Source organism: Hesperophylax consimilis, chromosome 16 (assembly GCF_061612785.1).
Source record: "Hesperophylax consimilis isolate HC1 chromosome 16, BYU_Hcon_1.0, whole genome shotgun sequence".
In the NCBI taxonomy this organism is placed as follows: Eukaryota; Metazoa; Arthropoda; class Insecta; order Trichoptera; family Limnephilidae; genus Hesperophylax; species Hesperophylax consimilis.
The window spans coordinates 33,936,032-33,952,809 of NC_142851.1; the positions used below are offsets into that span (position 1 = coordinate 33,936,032).

The 16,778-nt window shown below is 36.4% G+C and overlaps 1 protein-coding gene across 12 annotated transcripts in view; it reads left to right on the forward strand.

The window, feature by feature from the left end:
- Positions 1-16,778, forward strand: part of AMPdeam (AMP deaminase) — a 118,402-nt gene that overhangs the window by 90,512 nt on the left and 11,112 nt on the right. For all 12 annotated transcript variants that reach the window (XM_089641195.1, XM_089641197.1, XM_089641196.1 and 9 more), the window contains 7 exons: positions 1,382-1,514; positions 6,334-6,529; positions 9,410-9,629; positions 9,876-10,001; positions 10,579-10,777; positions 12,939-13,234; positions 14,384-14,507. In XM_089641195.1, coding sequence (XP_089497321.1) covers positions 1,382-1,514; positions 6,334-6,529; positions 9,410-9,629; positions 9,876-10,001; positions 10,579-10,777; positions 12,939-13,234; positions 14,384-14,507 — 1,294 coding nt within the window. The remainder of the gene's footprint in view (positions 1-1,381; positions 1,515-6,333; positions 6,530-9,409; positions 9,630-9,875; positions 10,002-10,578; positions 10,778-12,938; positions 13,235-14,383; positions 14,508-16,778) is intronic.

Below are 16,778 nucleotides of genomic sequence, written 5' to 3' on the forward strand. Positions count from 1 at the left end.
GATACGCGGTCTAGTAGAGGATTCCGTATCTTTGTCCGAATTTGGTTTTATAACTTGGAATGTTTTTGATGTCACTTTGATTCGATCTAGTGTGATGGATACGCGGTCTAGTAGAGGATTCCGTATTTTTGAATAGTTTCGTAAGCATATAATTGTTTGCTCATTGACATTTCCCACGAGCCGCAGTCGTTTTCATACGATTATTTAACAAATTAATTTTGAGTTTTCCGATATCTGAGCATGACAGTGATCAGAGAAGTGTAAACCATAAATTAGATGAAAGCGTCAGGTGGCTGTGGTTGAAACCTGAATTTTCAGAAGATTCAACTGAATGTTTAATCTTGTTTAAGTTGTTCCCTGTCTTTAACTTCTAGGAGCCGTCACAGAAAACTTGAAACTTGTTAGCTTAAACTTGAAACATTTGAAGTTTCTTGCTGAATGCTGATTTGGTTTTGTTTGTTGATAGTTAAAACTATTGGAAATTGTTAACTTTAAGCTGTCATTTACACTTTTTGAAGTTATTCGCTAGAAGACGACATTTTCGTGAAATTAACCCTAGATACCTGACATTCGTCAAAATGACGAGCATCAAAAGCAAATCTACTTGTCTCTTTTGAATGCTTTGCATACTGAGAGAATAGTCGTCACGTGTCAACTTAGCGGACGCTATATTCGTGTGTATGGCGATTGTATGTAGTCGGTTATTTTGCTTTTGAGAATGTTGCCTACTGACTAGTTTTATGGTTTTGGTAGTTTTAACGGTTTTGCGCTCGAAAAATTGAAAAATTCGATTGTCATCGCTGATTTATATCTTTTCTCTTTACGACGTCCAGGAAATTTCTCAATTATAGGCTTGTATTTAGTGTTGAAAGGGGAAATAAAGTTATAAGGTTAAATTTATCTCAAAAAAGTTGTTTTATTTTATATGATACGTGATTTAGTACTAGTAAACGTACTTTAGAAACTTGATACGATACGTTTTCATTATTATGTTGTGCTTATAATCTCATCATTCTATATTTTCCAACATAATCAAACATACTAATTTCAGTTGTCTGTGCGTTAGTCCTACGTGATTGCATGAACTTAAATTTTGCTGTGAATTTACATGTCGTTTACCAAATTGGAACTGATGGTGTAAAGAATTCGGTCACGTGACAAAGTACACTACCCATAATGTAATATTTTCTGATTCGAAGAATGATGGACGAATTCAGTCTGCGCTACTAAAAATGGTATTAAAATAGAATTTCAAAAATGTTCGTCAAAGAGTCGAATGGTTAGCTTATTGACGTACAATATGAACGTTAGCTATGTAGGGTTAAAATGTTTTCTTTTCTCATCCCAATTACTCAATAGTGTATCGTATTATTGTTCTCAGGGCTGCTGAAGAGAAGAAGTCAGTGGTGGGCAGCATGGCCGACGAGCTGGACGAGGGCCACCAACAGCTGGACGAGCACGACTTTGTGCCGCACTTCCAGCGAGTCTCCATCAGCGGGGAGGACACCTCGGGGGTGAGTTGACACTTCTTCATTTCTCTACCCGATGAGCTTACTGACTTGATACTGATGGTATGCTCGGAATGAACCATAGTTGCCCGGGATTTATTCTGCTTTGAGTGGCTGAAAAGGGGGATATAGGATAGAGAGAGAGTCCGGCTGGAGAGGTCAAAAGGTCTCCCGCCACGCAGTAGGTGGGCAAACGCATCCGCTGCCAAGACCTATCCAAACATAGCGATTCACTTGGTGTGACCTATGGCAGGGGTGTTGGTTATTCATTAAATGCTTCCCGGGGCGGCGGTACCCATACCCGCCTCCCAAATTGTAATCATACTTCGACTAAGAACTATCAACATTATCTTCATCTTCTCACATATCTTTATTGGCTGCTATGATTGCAAGATTCTTCCCGAACTAAATGCAATCTAGATAGTGTCTTAGATTAATATACATATTTTTATTTTAACGTGCGACATCTATTGACTTTTCTACAATTCTAGGATAAATATAGGTATATTCTTTTTAGAATAACTTAATGAGTTAAACCTCAAATTTTAATCATGGAAAACAAATCAGAAAAGGATCGATCACATCTAGGAAATGAACCCAGGACCTTAGCCTTGCTGGGGCGTTGCTCTACCACTGTGCTAATCCTTTTTATTATTTTATATATTTGCACGCATCTGGTGTCGAACCATCAACCTTTTGATTTGAACACGCTGTTAATTAAATATAATTTAATATTTATATTATTTAACTAGCTGTACCCCGCCACGCGTTGATGTCTGATCAGTCTGTCTGTGCAGATATATATTATTGAAATGGTGTTTTATAAATGATATTTTTCAGTACACACATTTGTATTTAGATTTAGGTAAGTAGTTTGTAGATTTATTTTTTATTTTTGTTACTAAACTGCATTCTCGTACCTTAATCTCAGGGGTTATTGTTTATTTATATACTAGCTGTACCCCGCCACGCATTGCTGTGGCTCAGTCTGTCTGGGCAGATAGAGAAACAATAGCGCGTTTTGCTTTTACGTCCAACAGATGGCACTGTGCAAAAATACATGTTATAGGACACAGATAATAATATAGGTATATAAAAACACACGCGTATTCGAATGCAAAGTTGTGTCAAATTTCAAAGCAATCAGTGAAGAACTTGAGGAGATTTTAAGATTTTGAACAAAGAAATATTACCTAACACTTTTATTTACATAGATAAATATATTAATTTGAAGAATAAATATCTCGATATCTTCAAGATCATCACTCTGATGAATTCAATCGGTCTCTGTCGAAAACTCTGGTCTATGTACACCTGCTTTCTGTATGCTTTATGCGCACGCCAAAATGCCAGTTCCGCTTATAGTGTGCAAGCCTGTCACACGCGATTTGTTTATTGTCGTGGCGTGGAGATGCCATCTGCTTTATAATGCTTTTAATGATTGACGATAAATCAGGTGCTCCCTCGCTCCGCCCTACTCCCAACCCAACCCAACCCAACCCAACACGGACGTAGTTGGGACAGGTCAGTTAAGCAGTTGGCAGTTGCTAGTAGCGATGAGTCGTTCATGAGCGAGCCGCACAATTGAACTAACGCTTTTTGATGAACCGTAATGATGCGCCATTGAAATTATCCAAGTATTAATTGTTATTACAAACCCAGAGATGAACAGCGATCAGCGTCTGACAAACTACATAGCATATTATTTTTATCTTGGTATGAGGCGTCGTACTGGTACCAAGAGTCATACTATCGTTCATACGCTTATGATGGGAGCTGGGAGCCGTAAAGGGGGAGCCGTAATGGGGGAGCATAGTACAGGGTTTTCCAATAAGAGGTGTTATTTTGAATAGTCCGCTATTTCGGTAGATGTTACTTTTGAAGCTGTCATTTTTTGACATTTGACAAGTAAAAACTACGCCATTAATAAAAATGGAACGATACACGCTTCAACAACGCATTGAAATTATTAAAATTCATTTGAGTGAATCAAATGCAAATCATCTTGAGTGATGAGGCCCATTTCCGCCTCGGTGGCTTCGTCAACAAGCAAAATTGTCGCATCTGGGGCTCGGAAAACCCAAGAGTTATTGATGAAAAGCCTCTCTATCCTCAACGTGTGACTGTTTGGTGCGGTTCATGGTCCGGCGGAGTCATTGGACCTTACTTTTTCGAAAATGAGGCTGAAGCAACAGTTACTGTGAATGGATTGCGCTATCGAGAGATGACCAATGATTTTTTATGGCCGGAATTGGATGGTATTGATCTGGACAACGTTTACTTTCAACAAGACGGCGCTAAGTGCCATAGAAGCAACGAAACCATTGATCTTTTACGATTGAATATCAAAATAACACCTCTTATTGGAAAACCCTGTATTATCATTGCTCATTCCCTCTAAGCTCACGGCTCACGTTCAATTGAGTCGACTCTTTGAGCCGTACGAAAATATTAATGACCCATCGCTAGTTGCTAAGCAGTATTTCATTACAGTCGTAGACATAGCTGCAAATAATTCCATCGTCTGATCTAGAAACTTTCCATGGACACACAGCTAACGTTATTACGTCACACGTCATCACACCAGCAGGGATCATTGATTGATCGCGGTTGAATTAAATATACACTCTAATATTATCTCTCAGATAGATTTTCACGAATATATTATTTTATTATTATTTTTTTAAATGATGAAGTAATGTTTATAAGACAAGGTTTTATGCATAGGACAAAGGATAACAAATTATTATAAGCAATAATTAGTCGCCTGAAATAACAATACAAATTGAAAATATCTGCCGCGTAAAAATAAATGCCGCCGACGGGAATTGAACCCTCACCTTCTGATGTCCGGTCAGATGCTCTGGACCACTGAGCCACGTCGGCTAATTTCCAACACGCCAAATAATTCAATATGTACTAGTACTTCAATCAACAATTACTGCAAAACAAATCCCATTTGGGGATGTCACAGTTCCACTGACTCCGGGAAATTGGGTTTAGTGTAAAAAGGAAATATTGACTTTTCTTTATCTCTTGTGATATTATCTAGTAGGTATTGTAGGAGAAGGGATATAATAGTAGAAGGGAAGGAGATTTTTGAAGTGAAGTGGGGCATGGCACAAATAAGGTTGAGAAACACTGCTATAGAGAATAGATAGATTCTGCCATAATGATACTGGGCCTCACAGCTGACAGCTCACAGCACGCGACAAGAGACACGCAACCATAAATAAACCAACGCCCGGCGTCCTTTCTCTTGATAATGATCCTCTAATCTCTAATTGTCTCAATGCTCCTATGGTTCTCAACAACAACAGCAGCAAAAACAACAACCATAAAACACACTTTTATTTGAACACTTTGGGCAACACATTTGCGAGGTGGTTCAGAACAGTGAACTGTTTATTGCGTTTATTCACGGTCGATTTTAACTTTTAAGTTGTAAAACAAGCGTTTTATATTATAACAGCTGAAGTCCCCGGATTATTTAGAATTCAGATTTAAACTCCCCCGCGTTGCCCGAGGCTTTACGCATAATTTTTTGAGACAGAAATTTTCCTCTGTTTTTGAAGGTAAAATGTGCAAAATTTCATTAAGGCGATGCACTACGTCGTGTAATATTTTAAATCGAGCCGCTAACAATAACACCCCTTACGTAGATGGCGATAAGGTTTAAATTCCCGCTTAACACCATCCGCCTGTTTTGATTTATGCAAGAACAAAAACATGGCCAAAAAGTGCCTTTTATTTTATTTTATGGATGTTCAGGCATAAATATTTAATTTTTTTCCGATTATTTTATAAATAACTTAATTTTCACATTATACAATAAAATCATATCCGAAAATGGGTTCGTAAGTAGGAGATTTTGAACTTCAAAGCAGTTTTCATAGGCCTATAGATTATTTTTTTCTAGGCTTATAAAAAGACTTATCTAAAAAATGACTCATAACATAACGAATGTCTCGTAATATAGCGTAATAAATACCTTCGTCATTAATTGCTCCACGTCTTCCTCCCAAAGCAATTATATTATAGAATACATAATGTAGCAAATGGATCATTAAAATTAAAATCGTCGAAATAGTGATATTCGTAATATTTTCAGAGTCCACTTGGTTTCCAATTGGAATTTTTAAAAATTACTCTTCCCAGGCAAATCACCCTGAGGGCCTACTTCAACTGTGGGGGTGCTGTATGAAGGGTATTGCAAAGGAAAGGAAGGATTTAGTCTGGTTCTTGAAATAATCTGAGAAGAATGTTGAAGGCCAATATTTACTTTCTCAAGCTAATTTCTAAGCCTTAAATGTTACCATGACAACGTTATTACATTATAAAAGGAGTGTTACATCTTACCAAGTTTAGTAACGTATAAGGTGTAACATGTTCCCGACATAACGTAAACCATCCCATAAACTAAAACCCTAATGTGTTTCTAATAACAAACAAGAGAATGCGCCTGATGATTCATGCGCGGAAACCAAATTTGGTAGGATCCGTGTTATATCTCCCGGTTTTCTACTCTCTGTTTTTACACTGATTGTGCACCAATGCGACGGAATCAATGACGCTAGTTCCTCGGAACATCTTCCATTGAAATACCGGTAGAACAAGAACAGCGTTCCGCCAAGCACCGCCCGTTTCTGCTCATAGTCAAGTATATTGGGGCTCCAGACCAGTGATTGCTGCTAAATTCAACAGTGGGGCGCACTTGCAATTTGTACAGAATCTGCATCTCTGTACAATACTAGTCTCGGCGATTGTGTCTGCCGTGCAAAATGATCTCGTAATGCTAATGTGTATTGTATTGGTTGTGATGCAGGTGCCGCTGGAGGACTTGCAGGAGGCGTCCAGCCTGCTGGTGCAAGCGCTGGACATCAGACGCCGCTACATGGTTGTCTCCAGCCAAAACTTCCCCAACATGGCGGGCCGCTTCCTGCGCACACTGGACACGGCCGAGCAGACGCTGGCCAATGGACACGTGGAAGAGCAACACGATGACAAAATGACCATCGAAGGTAATTATTATTATTGTTTTTTCCAAGATGATCAATATTTGGAAAACAGTTTACTACCTACCCATAGTTTTTCACACTCTGTTTTAGTCTAATTTAAACTGCTGAAAGGTTAATAGTAATAACTCTTAGTGAGCCAACTAAAGTGCTCGCCATGTGCTGGATGGCACTATATTTTCATGACAATTACTTGTTTTTTGCAAAATTATGTTTTTGTAAATTTTACCATCTTACCAGATACTGTGATTTAATTTATTTCTAAAATACATGGTATTAATATATTTATTATCGTATATACCCATCCTATGTAGTTTTCCCTAGGTAAATACTTATATCCAGAGTTTATTTTCTCTCTCTAATGTCATAAAAAATAAAGTATAATGAAGATATTTCAAAAAACTAGCTGTACCCCGCCAAGCGTTGTTGTGGCTCAGTCTATCTGTGCAGACAAAGAAACAATAGTGCGTGTTGCTTTTACCTTCAACAGATGGCGCTGTTTTAATAAAAATCATGATTGTCAAACAGATGGCGCTATTTTTCAAAATTTCATATGTTTTTACTTGTCACAGGTGACATCTAAAAACACATGGGTATTTGAATGCAACTTTGTGTCAAAATTTCAAAACAATCGGTGAAAAACTTTTGTAGAATTAAGATTTTGAGCAAACGAATGTTTACATTTTTATATATATAGATTGTTGAGTGGTATTATATTTATTTAGCTAAATAAGAGTTTCTTACAATATTCCTCGAAGTAAAGTTCTTTGACTTTTGACAGTGAAAAATTATCACATTTGACGAAGAATTTACGCCACTCTTTTTCACAGATAAAAAATTTATGTTTGCAAGTGACGAAACGACAAGCTAGAATGACATTAAGATACATTATTTCCTTGCCAAGCGAATAAAATTTATCTGAGTGTGCTAGGAGCATTTGTGAAGGTTCAAAATACAATAAAATCCTGTGAGTTCATAGCAAATCCGATGTGGATTCGCTGGCATTCCAAGGGTTAATACTGTCAAGTTTTTTCAAATTCGACAACAATTTTATTCAAATATTGTCCTATTTTACGACTTTATTTGTAGAGGTCACTGAATATACATAAATGTTTCCAGGCCTTAGTAGAATTACTGAATAATTTATCGTATTTAAATATTAATTTTGTTTGTTTTATATAACAAGATTGTGGAAAAATGAAATATGCATGTGAAGCTTCCCTCCTAGACAACGACTCCAGTATTTACCTCTTCCCCACAATATACTACCAAGGTAACCCAATCAACCTACCTATCTTTCCTTATTCATTCACCATTCCCATATTATATATGCATGTGAAGCTTCCCTCCTAGACAATGACTCCAGTATTTACTTCTTCCCCACAATATACTACCAAGGTAACCCAATCAACCTACCCATCTTTCCTTATTCATTCACCATTCCTATATTATATATGCATGTGTAGCTTCCCTCCTAGACAATGACTCCAGTATTTACTTCTTCCCCACAATATACTACCAAGGTAACCCAATCAACCTACCCATCTTTCCTTATTCATTCACCATTCCTATATTATATATGCATGTGAAGCTTCCCTCCTAGACAATGACTCCAGTATTTACTTCTTCCCCACAATATACTACCAAGGTAACCCAATCAACCTACCCATCTTTCCTTATTCATTCACCATTCCTATATTATATATGCATGTGTAGCTTCCCTCCTAGACAATGACTCCAGTATTTACTTCTTCCCCACAATATACTACCAAGGTAACCCAATCAACCTACCCATCTTTCCTTATTCATTCACCATTCCTATATTATATATGCATGTGAAGCTTCCCTCCTAGACAATGACTCCAGTATTTACTTCTTCCCCACAATATACTACCAAGGTAACCCAATCAACCTACCCATCTTTCCTTATTCATTCACCATTCCTATATTATATATGCATGTGAAGCTTCCCTCCTAGACAATGACTCCAGTATTTACTTCTTCCCCACAATATACTACCAAGGTAACCCAATCAACCTACCCATCTTTCCTTATTCATTCACCATTCCTATATTACATGTTTCTCTTATCCGTTGGAGTATTTTCGTTGGGCGTTTGGCCACGCTCATTCCAAAAATCATGCTTCCAAATATTTATAAGGAAATATATTAACTGCATAATGTGGTTTAAAGCCAATGGATCCACCTAATTTTTCACTGTTTATCAAAAAATTTTGGGTTTAAAAAATATATATAATTTAAATTGTTAAATTTATAAACGCATTAATTCTGTATGTTACTTACTTACCAGAAATTGCCCTACATTATACTTATTTCTTATGTATTTAAATATGTCTCTATGTTGTACTGGAAATGTCTTTAGTCAAAGAAATTTTGAAAAATGCAATTTTTAACATGGAAACAGATATAATATTTTAGAAAACAATTTAAAATAAATTGCATAAAAATCACCTATCCAAAATTTGGGTAACTATCGCTCACGGGCTTTAGTGGTGGTACCCAAATTTGGGTAGCTATCGCTTGAGTGGTTATATTAAATTTAACAGTAACTGCACTTATAAAATTATAAATATATAACTGCATTTTAAAACCTCCATTCTAATGAAAACATGTAAAGTAGCATTCCTTTTAATCATACTGATATATTTGTTTAACTTCCGTAGACTCATTTAATGCATTAATTCTTGCTGATGTAGAAATCATCATTTATTTATTTAGTAATAACCAGAGTGAAATTTTTTACAGTAATCAACCTGTAGTAGTTGCGCTTCCTTGCCATATCTCCCTTTGTTTTTATTATCTTTCCTTCTCTTTTTGCACCTCAAAATCATTTTAACATGCTTTAATCTATGTTGGCTGTTTTCAGATCACCCGGTGCACGTGCCGGCTTCTGTGGGCGACCCATGGGACTGCCCGAACCCGCCGAGCCCTAACTACGTGATGCGCGCAGTGCGCGGCGTGTTTCAGGTGTACGCCAGCGAGGAGGACGCCAATAGTGATAAGCCACTCAACTACCCATACGTCAAGCTGCCTGAGTTTGTGCAGGACATGAACATTTTGTGCAGCATGATCGCAGATGGACCACTGTGAGTTTAAAACCATTTATTTTTCAGCTCCATAAATTTAGGTACCAGATAGAAATGTGGTGCTGGAGAAAAATTCTCAGGATTACATGGACAGCCAGTTGCGCTGGCTGTACTGTGTGAATCAGCTTGTTCAAATAGGTTTTAAACCAGGACAAGACGATTGTTGCGAAGTGTAGCAGTTTTATCTACAGTCAGTCAGAAAGTTGTTATTGAATTGTAAGATTACTGTGTTTTATTTGTTTTCAGGAAATCATTTTGCTACAGGCGCCTCAGCTACTTGTCCTCCAAGTTCCAGTTGCACGTGTTACTCAATGAGCTAAGAGAGCTGGCCTCACAGAAAGCAGTTCCACATAGAGATTTCTACAATATTAGGTTAGTACAGTTACCAATCTAAAACCAAACTAATGCCAGCTATTCAAAGAGTGATTCAACAAAAACTATGGTACTGCCAATTCCCGCAACAATTATATAAAAGGTAACAAATAATAATAATGATTCAAGCGTTTCTATAGTGCCGTTTCACCTCAAGGACAAGAAAATCACCTCAACGGAGCTTTACAATTTAATTTATATATTTAATATAACCTATCACTCAGACTTGTAACTAATAACTTACAGTTAAGATTTATTAGTAGTGGCTTGCAACTAATATTAATACATAACTAATGACCTACAACTAAGACTACTTATGTCTAGCAACTGTCTACTGCGAGTTATAACTAGTGATTTAAATCTAAGATTTATAGCTAGTGACTTCCAACTGATAACCCAGGGAATCTTTGATACCAGTTCTGCTGGGTTTTGCCAGGTTGCTCTCTGCGAGGTGAAGATTACCCCGATGATGGCCAAGAGGGCACCAGTTGAAGAAGAACTCAATTAAATGTACTATTTTATATCAAGTTTTGTTTTTCTTTGCCCTATTGATATTATTTTCTTTTGTCCTATCTAGGAAAGTGGACACCCACATTCACGCGGCGTCCTGCATGAACCAGAAACACCTCCTGCGTTTCATCAAGAAGACTTTGAAGAACCATGCCGACGAGGTGGTGACCTGCCAGCGCGGCACTCCCATGACCCTCAAGGAGGTCTTCCAGTCCATGAACCTGACCACCTATGACCTCACTGTTGATATGCTGGACGTGCATGCGGTAACAAATAAACTTTACATCTCTAAATAGTATAAAATAAAGTTGCGATCCGCATCTGTCTGTTTGTGCGCTTAGTTCTTATAAACTACACAACGGATTTTTATAGGGTATTCATTATCATTTAGAGAATTTAACGTAACGGGATTATTTAAATAAATGCACAATTTTAACAAAATCAAAAGGGTTTCAACAAGTATTTTCTCTCTCTGGTTAGCTGATCTCCGAAGCTGACAGTTTACAAAGGATCGCTTGAGTCAGACCTGCCAGAGGTTGCCAAAGTTAGGTAACTTCTAGAGCAAAACATGACCTTCTATCGCTCATCACAGCTCTGACATCCCTTCTAGGGATCCCATCTGTAAGCCAGAGCAGTGGGGTAAAAACTAACCAAAAGTATCCCTCGCCCTAATTCGTTAGAGATGAAGCGATACTGGAATGAGAAAGTATTCGATCCAAGAACTAATTAATATACGCTCAGAATAGCATACTAGACATAGAAATGTTGTGTCATATTGTTATAACTATTGGTTAATGACCAGGCAGCCTTCTGCTGATGCGCCCATATCTAATTTCACAATCAATCAATCCTTTCTTCTCTCGGAATGTGAATACAATCGAGTTTTAAACTGATTTATATTATTAGCATGGATGACATCTTGTAGAAGTTTGTTCCATACTTCCACTACTCTATTTGCAAGAAAAAAAGGGTTGAATGCAAAAAGTATTCTGTTAGTTTTTTTTTACGTGTCCACGGAGTTTTACATTTGAATCGAGTCACCCTTTCTCTTCGTTCTTTTATTGTTAGTAATTTTAGTCGTTGAACAACATCGGCAGCCATCTTAGTTGGCTGTGATGCATTTATTTATCAAGATGATATGTGTTTTAACGTACATAACAGTGACTCATTTTTATAGCTGTAAAAATATGCATTTAATGGTTGGCGTTTTGGATATTTTATTATAAGTCTTAGAGCCAGTGGTGTTCTGCTTGCTATCTTGCTTAAAATTTACTTAAAACTTTAATGCCAACAATATCTTAAACGCAACCTGACAGTTAGGTACTTTATTTAAAGCCGATAAAATTATGCAGACTAGAGATGAGTCGTTCATGAACGAGCTGCACAATGGAGCTAGTTCTTTTTGGTGAGCCGTATTTTTAGGACTCCCAGTAAACTGTACCATGGCTCGATTGAGCGATTATTTTTTATTATCAGGAGATATTTTTGAAAAATAGCGCCATAAAATTATCCTAGTGTTAATCGTTATTCTTTCTCAGAGGCGTGAACGCCATCTGACAGTCTAGTATCTGGACTTGGACATATGTACATACACCTACTAACTACCTAGCATCTTATTTTTCTCGTGGTACGAGGCGGCATACCGGTATCAAGAGTCTTACAATCATTCATTCGCTTACGATCAGAGCTGGGAGCCGTAGTGGGAGAGTCGTATCTGGCAAGCACAGTATTCTCACTATTCATACGCTCTGAGCTCAGCGTTCAATTAAGCCGTCTTTCAATCGCTAATGCGGACCATTAACATACCCAGCCTGTGTTATAAAATTAAAATCGCTAGTGTAAACATAAAGATTAAAACATTTTCGCTATGATCAATAGCGAGGAGTGATAAACACTTAAGTTAAATGTACTGTACAACATTATAAGAAATATTTCATCTAATAAACGTATGAAACAAAAAAACAGCCAATAACTGTTCTCAAAAGAAGATAACCAGACACAGTAAAGTTGTTTAGAGTATTTTTAATAACTAATGTACCAAACATTGACTTGGAATGCAGGACATAAAACTTTGAACAGGTTTTTAAATTATCGTGATTTATTTTTGGGGTTTTATGCATCACGGCATAAAACTTTGTTGCCCTTTCCGTCTTATTTAGGCAACGTTTCGGACAGCGCTACAGTCCATCATCAGGGAAGATGTGTAGATTGTGGCGAAGTGTGAGTTTATGTGTGAAGCGATACGGTTTGCGCGCTCCAATCCTCTTGAGGCCGGTATTTCAGTATAATTAGTTAAATTTGTGTGGTTTTCGGCGTTAAGTTTTGGTGTAGCCAGCAGGTGCCAGATACCAAAACTATTAAGCTTAGCCCCGTCGTCTCTATTAATATTAATGGGATATTGTTTTAAAATGTATTTATTTATTTCAGGACCGCAACACTTTCCACCGCTTTGACAAGTTCAATGCCAAGTACAACCCCATCGGAGAGAGCAGGCTCAGGGAGGTGTTCCTGAAGACGGACAATGACCTCGGGGGCAAATACTTTGCCAGGATCATTAAGGAAGTGGCCTCCGACCTGGAGGAGAGCAAGTACCAAAACTCGGAGCTCAGGCTGTCTATCTACGGCAAGAACAGAGCCGAGTGGCAGAAGCTCGCCAAGTGGGCCATTGACTACAATGTCTACTCTGACAATGTGCGCTGGCTCATACAAATTCCCAGACTTTAGTAAGTTTGAATTAATGAACTCCTAATGTATCGAAATACTCCATTTCTCCATAAACACAGTTAACCTTGGTTAACAGACCCCATCATGAGTATGTATTTGAGACGTTTTGTGCTACACTTTAAGGAACGAAATGAGATCCATAACTGTTATTTATAGCTCAAAGTGAAGTAACATTTGACACTGCTTCTTAACCTTTCCGGGAGTATGGACGCTAATGGACGACGGTACACACTTTCGCCAAAGGAGTATGGACGGCTATGGACGACAGGGGTTGCATATTCATATTCGATGCATATTCTGTAAATATGCATCGTATTGCTATCTATGGGCATGTTACTGTTACTTTATACCAATTTTAAACATTGTACATCATTATGGACAGAGATATTGGCTGTTATTTATTTTGCATACTATCATAAAATTTAATCAAAAAATATATTTTATATTATTGAAAAAAAAACTCACTCCCCAGAGCACGGCCAACATTACATAACTTACTCCCGGAAAGGTTAACTCCCATTGCATTGTAATTTAACTCCGCCAGCTGATTCTATTTTCGTAATAACTTAATTGTTTTTGTAAATTGTACCATCTTACCAGATAAGCTGCCTGTATAAAATATACATTCTAGCATCAGATTCATCAATCAAATGGATTCTACATATGGCTTTGTGTTGGTGATGGAAGAACCGGTGTTAATAATAGTCTAAAACTATAAGATAGATGGTTGTAGAAATGTATCACATATTTGTGTTATTATTTAAGTTACCTCAGAGAAATGATTTCTTGATTGTGCCAATTGGATTGGCACAGAAGAGGTTAATGACGCCGTATCGGACAGCAGAGGCGTATTAGGTGCCTAAATATTTCTACGATAACTCATCTTTGATAAGGTCATGTAGCCTTTACAAGGTTAAATTGTTCGCACGACAAAACTATAGGACTTTAGTAATTAATTTGCGGCACTACGACCAATGCATTCCTTATGCAGATAAGAATAACTAACCTTATTAACACGTGCTGTACGCTTTATGCCCAATGAATTTGCAAATCTTTATCCAAGTACTCTCAAGAGGAAGCCGGCAATTAACGGCCGATGTCAGTGATAACAAAAAATAATTAATGTTTATTTTCTTTGTACCTTCCAGTGATATCTTCAAGCTAAACAAGATGATGAACAACTTCCAAGAGATCCTCAACAACATATTCCTGCCTCTATTTGAAGCAACAAACAATCCGGAGCAACACCCCGAACTTCACAAGTTCTTACAGGTACCAACAACTCTCATATGTGTGTCCTTCTAGTTATGATACAACATTGTCTGAGAAATAGGTAATCATATAATCATACCGCTAATACAATACCCTTGAGATTTGGGTAGCTGTAGGTAGGTGATTTTTATGTATTTTTTATTTTTTTTATTTTTTATTTATTAAATTTAATATAGTTACATTTTATACAATATAAGATATGGGTAGTCCCACAAAGCTGTGACAATCAGCTTGTCTGTAGGTTCTACCATTTAATGTTATAACATAATACACATTAGCTTAAGTTTAAATATAAATACCAAATATAATGTTTAGGATAGATAAACGTTTTGTTCATTTATTAACCACTTTTTTGTCAGTTTAGGGCAAGGTTCCTCATTATTTTTCAAGTTAAAGTTTTCGGTAAATTTGTTATAAATCACAGGTATCAAATAGTCAAGTGTTCTGCTACCATACTTATTTGATATTAGTGGAATTTTTAGGCCTTTTTTTTCAGTAAATCTTGTTTTGTGACTATGCACCAATGGCTTTTTGTACGCATTTTCTCCCGCATTATCCATAATTATAATAAACCAGAGAAGCCCTTTAATTGGGAGTAGGCCCTCAGAGCCATACAGTAATTTTAAGTTGTTTCTTTGTTTGTAAATGCTAGGTTTAACAATTTTTTTAATTATAGCAGTTTGTAGATTTTGAATGTATTTAATATTAATATTACTCGAGTGTCCCCAAGTTCGAATTCCATATCTAAGTATTGATTCGACCATAGAATGATATATAAGTTTGAGAGTACATCGAGGCAATACAAATATTAATTTATAAAAATTACTCGCCAAACATCGGAGCTGGTTACAAATTTTGATCACACTTTTGTCCCATTTAAAGTTATTGTCTACGATTATGCCAAGGTAAGTATATTCGTTTGCAAAATCAATTTTTTCACAGCAGCAAATATTATCCATTTTTTTATGTATACAATCAAAATTATGTGCAGTTATTTTAGGTAAGTTCCACATTTTCAAGCTCGGTGATCTTATATACATGCATTTAGTTTTTTTTACATTAATAATTAATCCTACATCATGAGACCATTTAAGTAGCTCGTTAAAGTCAATTTGTAATTCTTGAATAGCTATTTCAGGGTTTTCATTAGAGACAACTAGTGCAGTATCATCAGCAAAAATAAATCTACGGGCTATTTTAAAAAGTTTAGACATGGCAATTACATATATAATGTATAATTTTGGTCCTAAAATTGACCCTTGTGGCACCCCTGATTTAATAAATCTAAAATTACTCATTACATTCAAAATCTTTACATACATTTTTCTATTTGTTAAATAGTTTTTGAAAAATGATAGGAGTTTACCACGGATTCCTATGATTTCGAGTACCTTGATTAATTGTGTATGGCTGAGTGTATCGAAAGCTTTTGAGAAATCAATAAATAATACTAGTACATGTTTTTTTGAGTTAAGCTCTGAATTTATATAATTGGAAAATTTTTCGAGCAGTTTATCACAGCTTTTTTGTTTTTGGAAGCCATACTGACATTCATCAATAATGCCCAAATTATTTAAATATTTATCCAAATTTATAGATATATATTTTTCTAATATTTTTTCTAATGCGGGTAATAAGGAAATAGGCCTATAATTATTTATTACGGTGTGATCTCCATTTTTAAAAATGGGCCTTATGATGCTGCATTTTAGTTCAGCTGGAATGTGACTTGTGTCAATAATTCTGTTAATTAGGTGAGTAATTATAGGACTAAATAATTTAACATGTTTTTTTAGATCATACATGCGAATTAGATCGACGCCCGGTGTCTTTGAATTTTTCATTCTTCCGATAATGCATTCAGTTTGTTCTGTATTAGCTCTTGGTAGGTACATTGAATGTTGCAAATGTTCTTGCTTCAACTCAGACGCTCGAACATTGCATTCGTGCAATAACTGATTTACACCGTCGTCAAAGAATTTTGCAAAGTTTTCTGCCACCACATCCGCAGTTTGGGAATTTAAGAAATATTTAGATATTACTTCATCACAATCGGATTTATTTTTCCTACCCAATACTTGATTTACTTCATTCCATGTTTTTTTAATGTCCTTGAAACAATGTTTAAATTTGTTATTATAGTATATTTTTTTTGTGTTTAATATTTTTTTATTTAGTTTATTTCTGTATTTCTTGAATTCGATTTCATATATTTTATTGTTAGGCGTGTTTTTCCATTTCCTCCATAATGTGTCACGTAGTTGTATATTT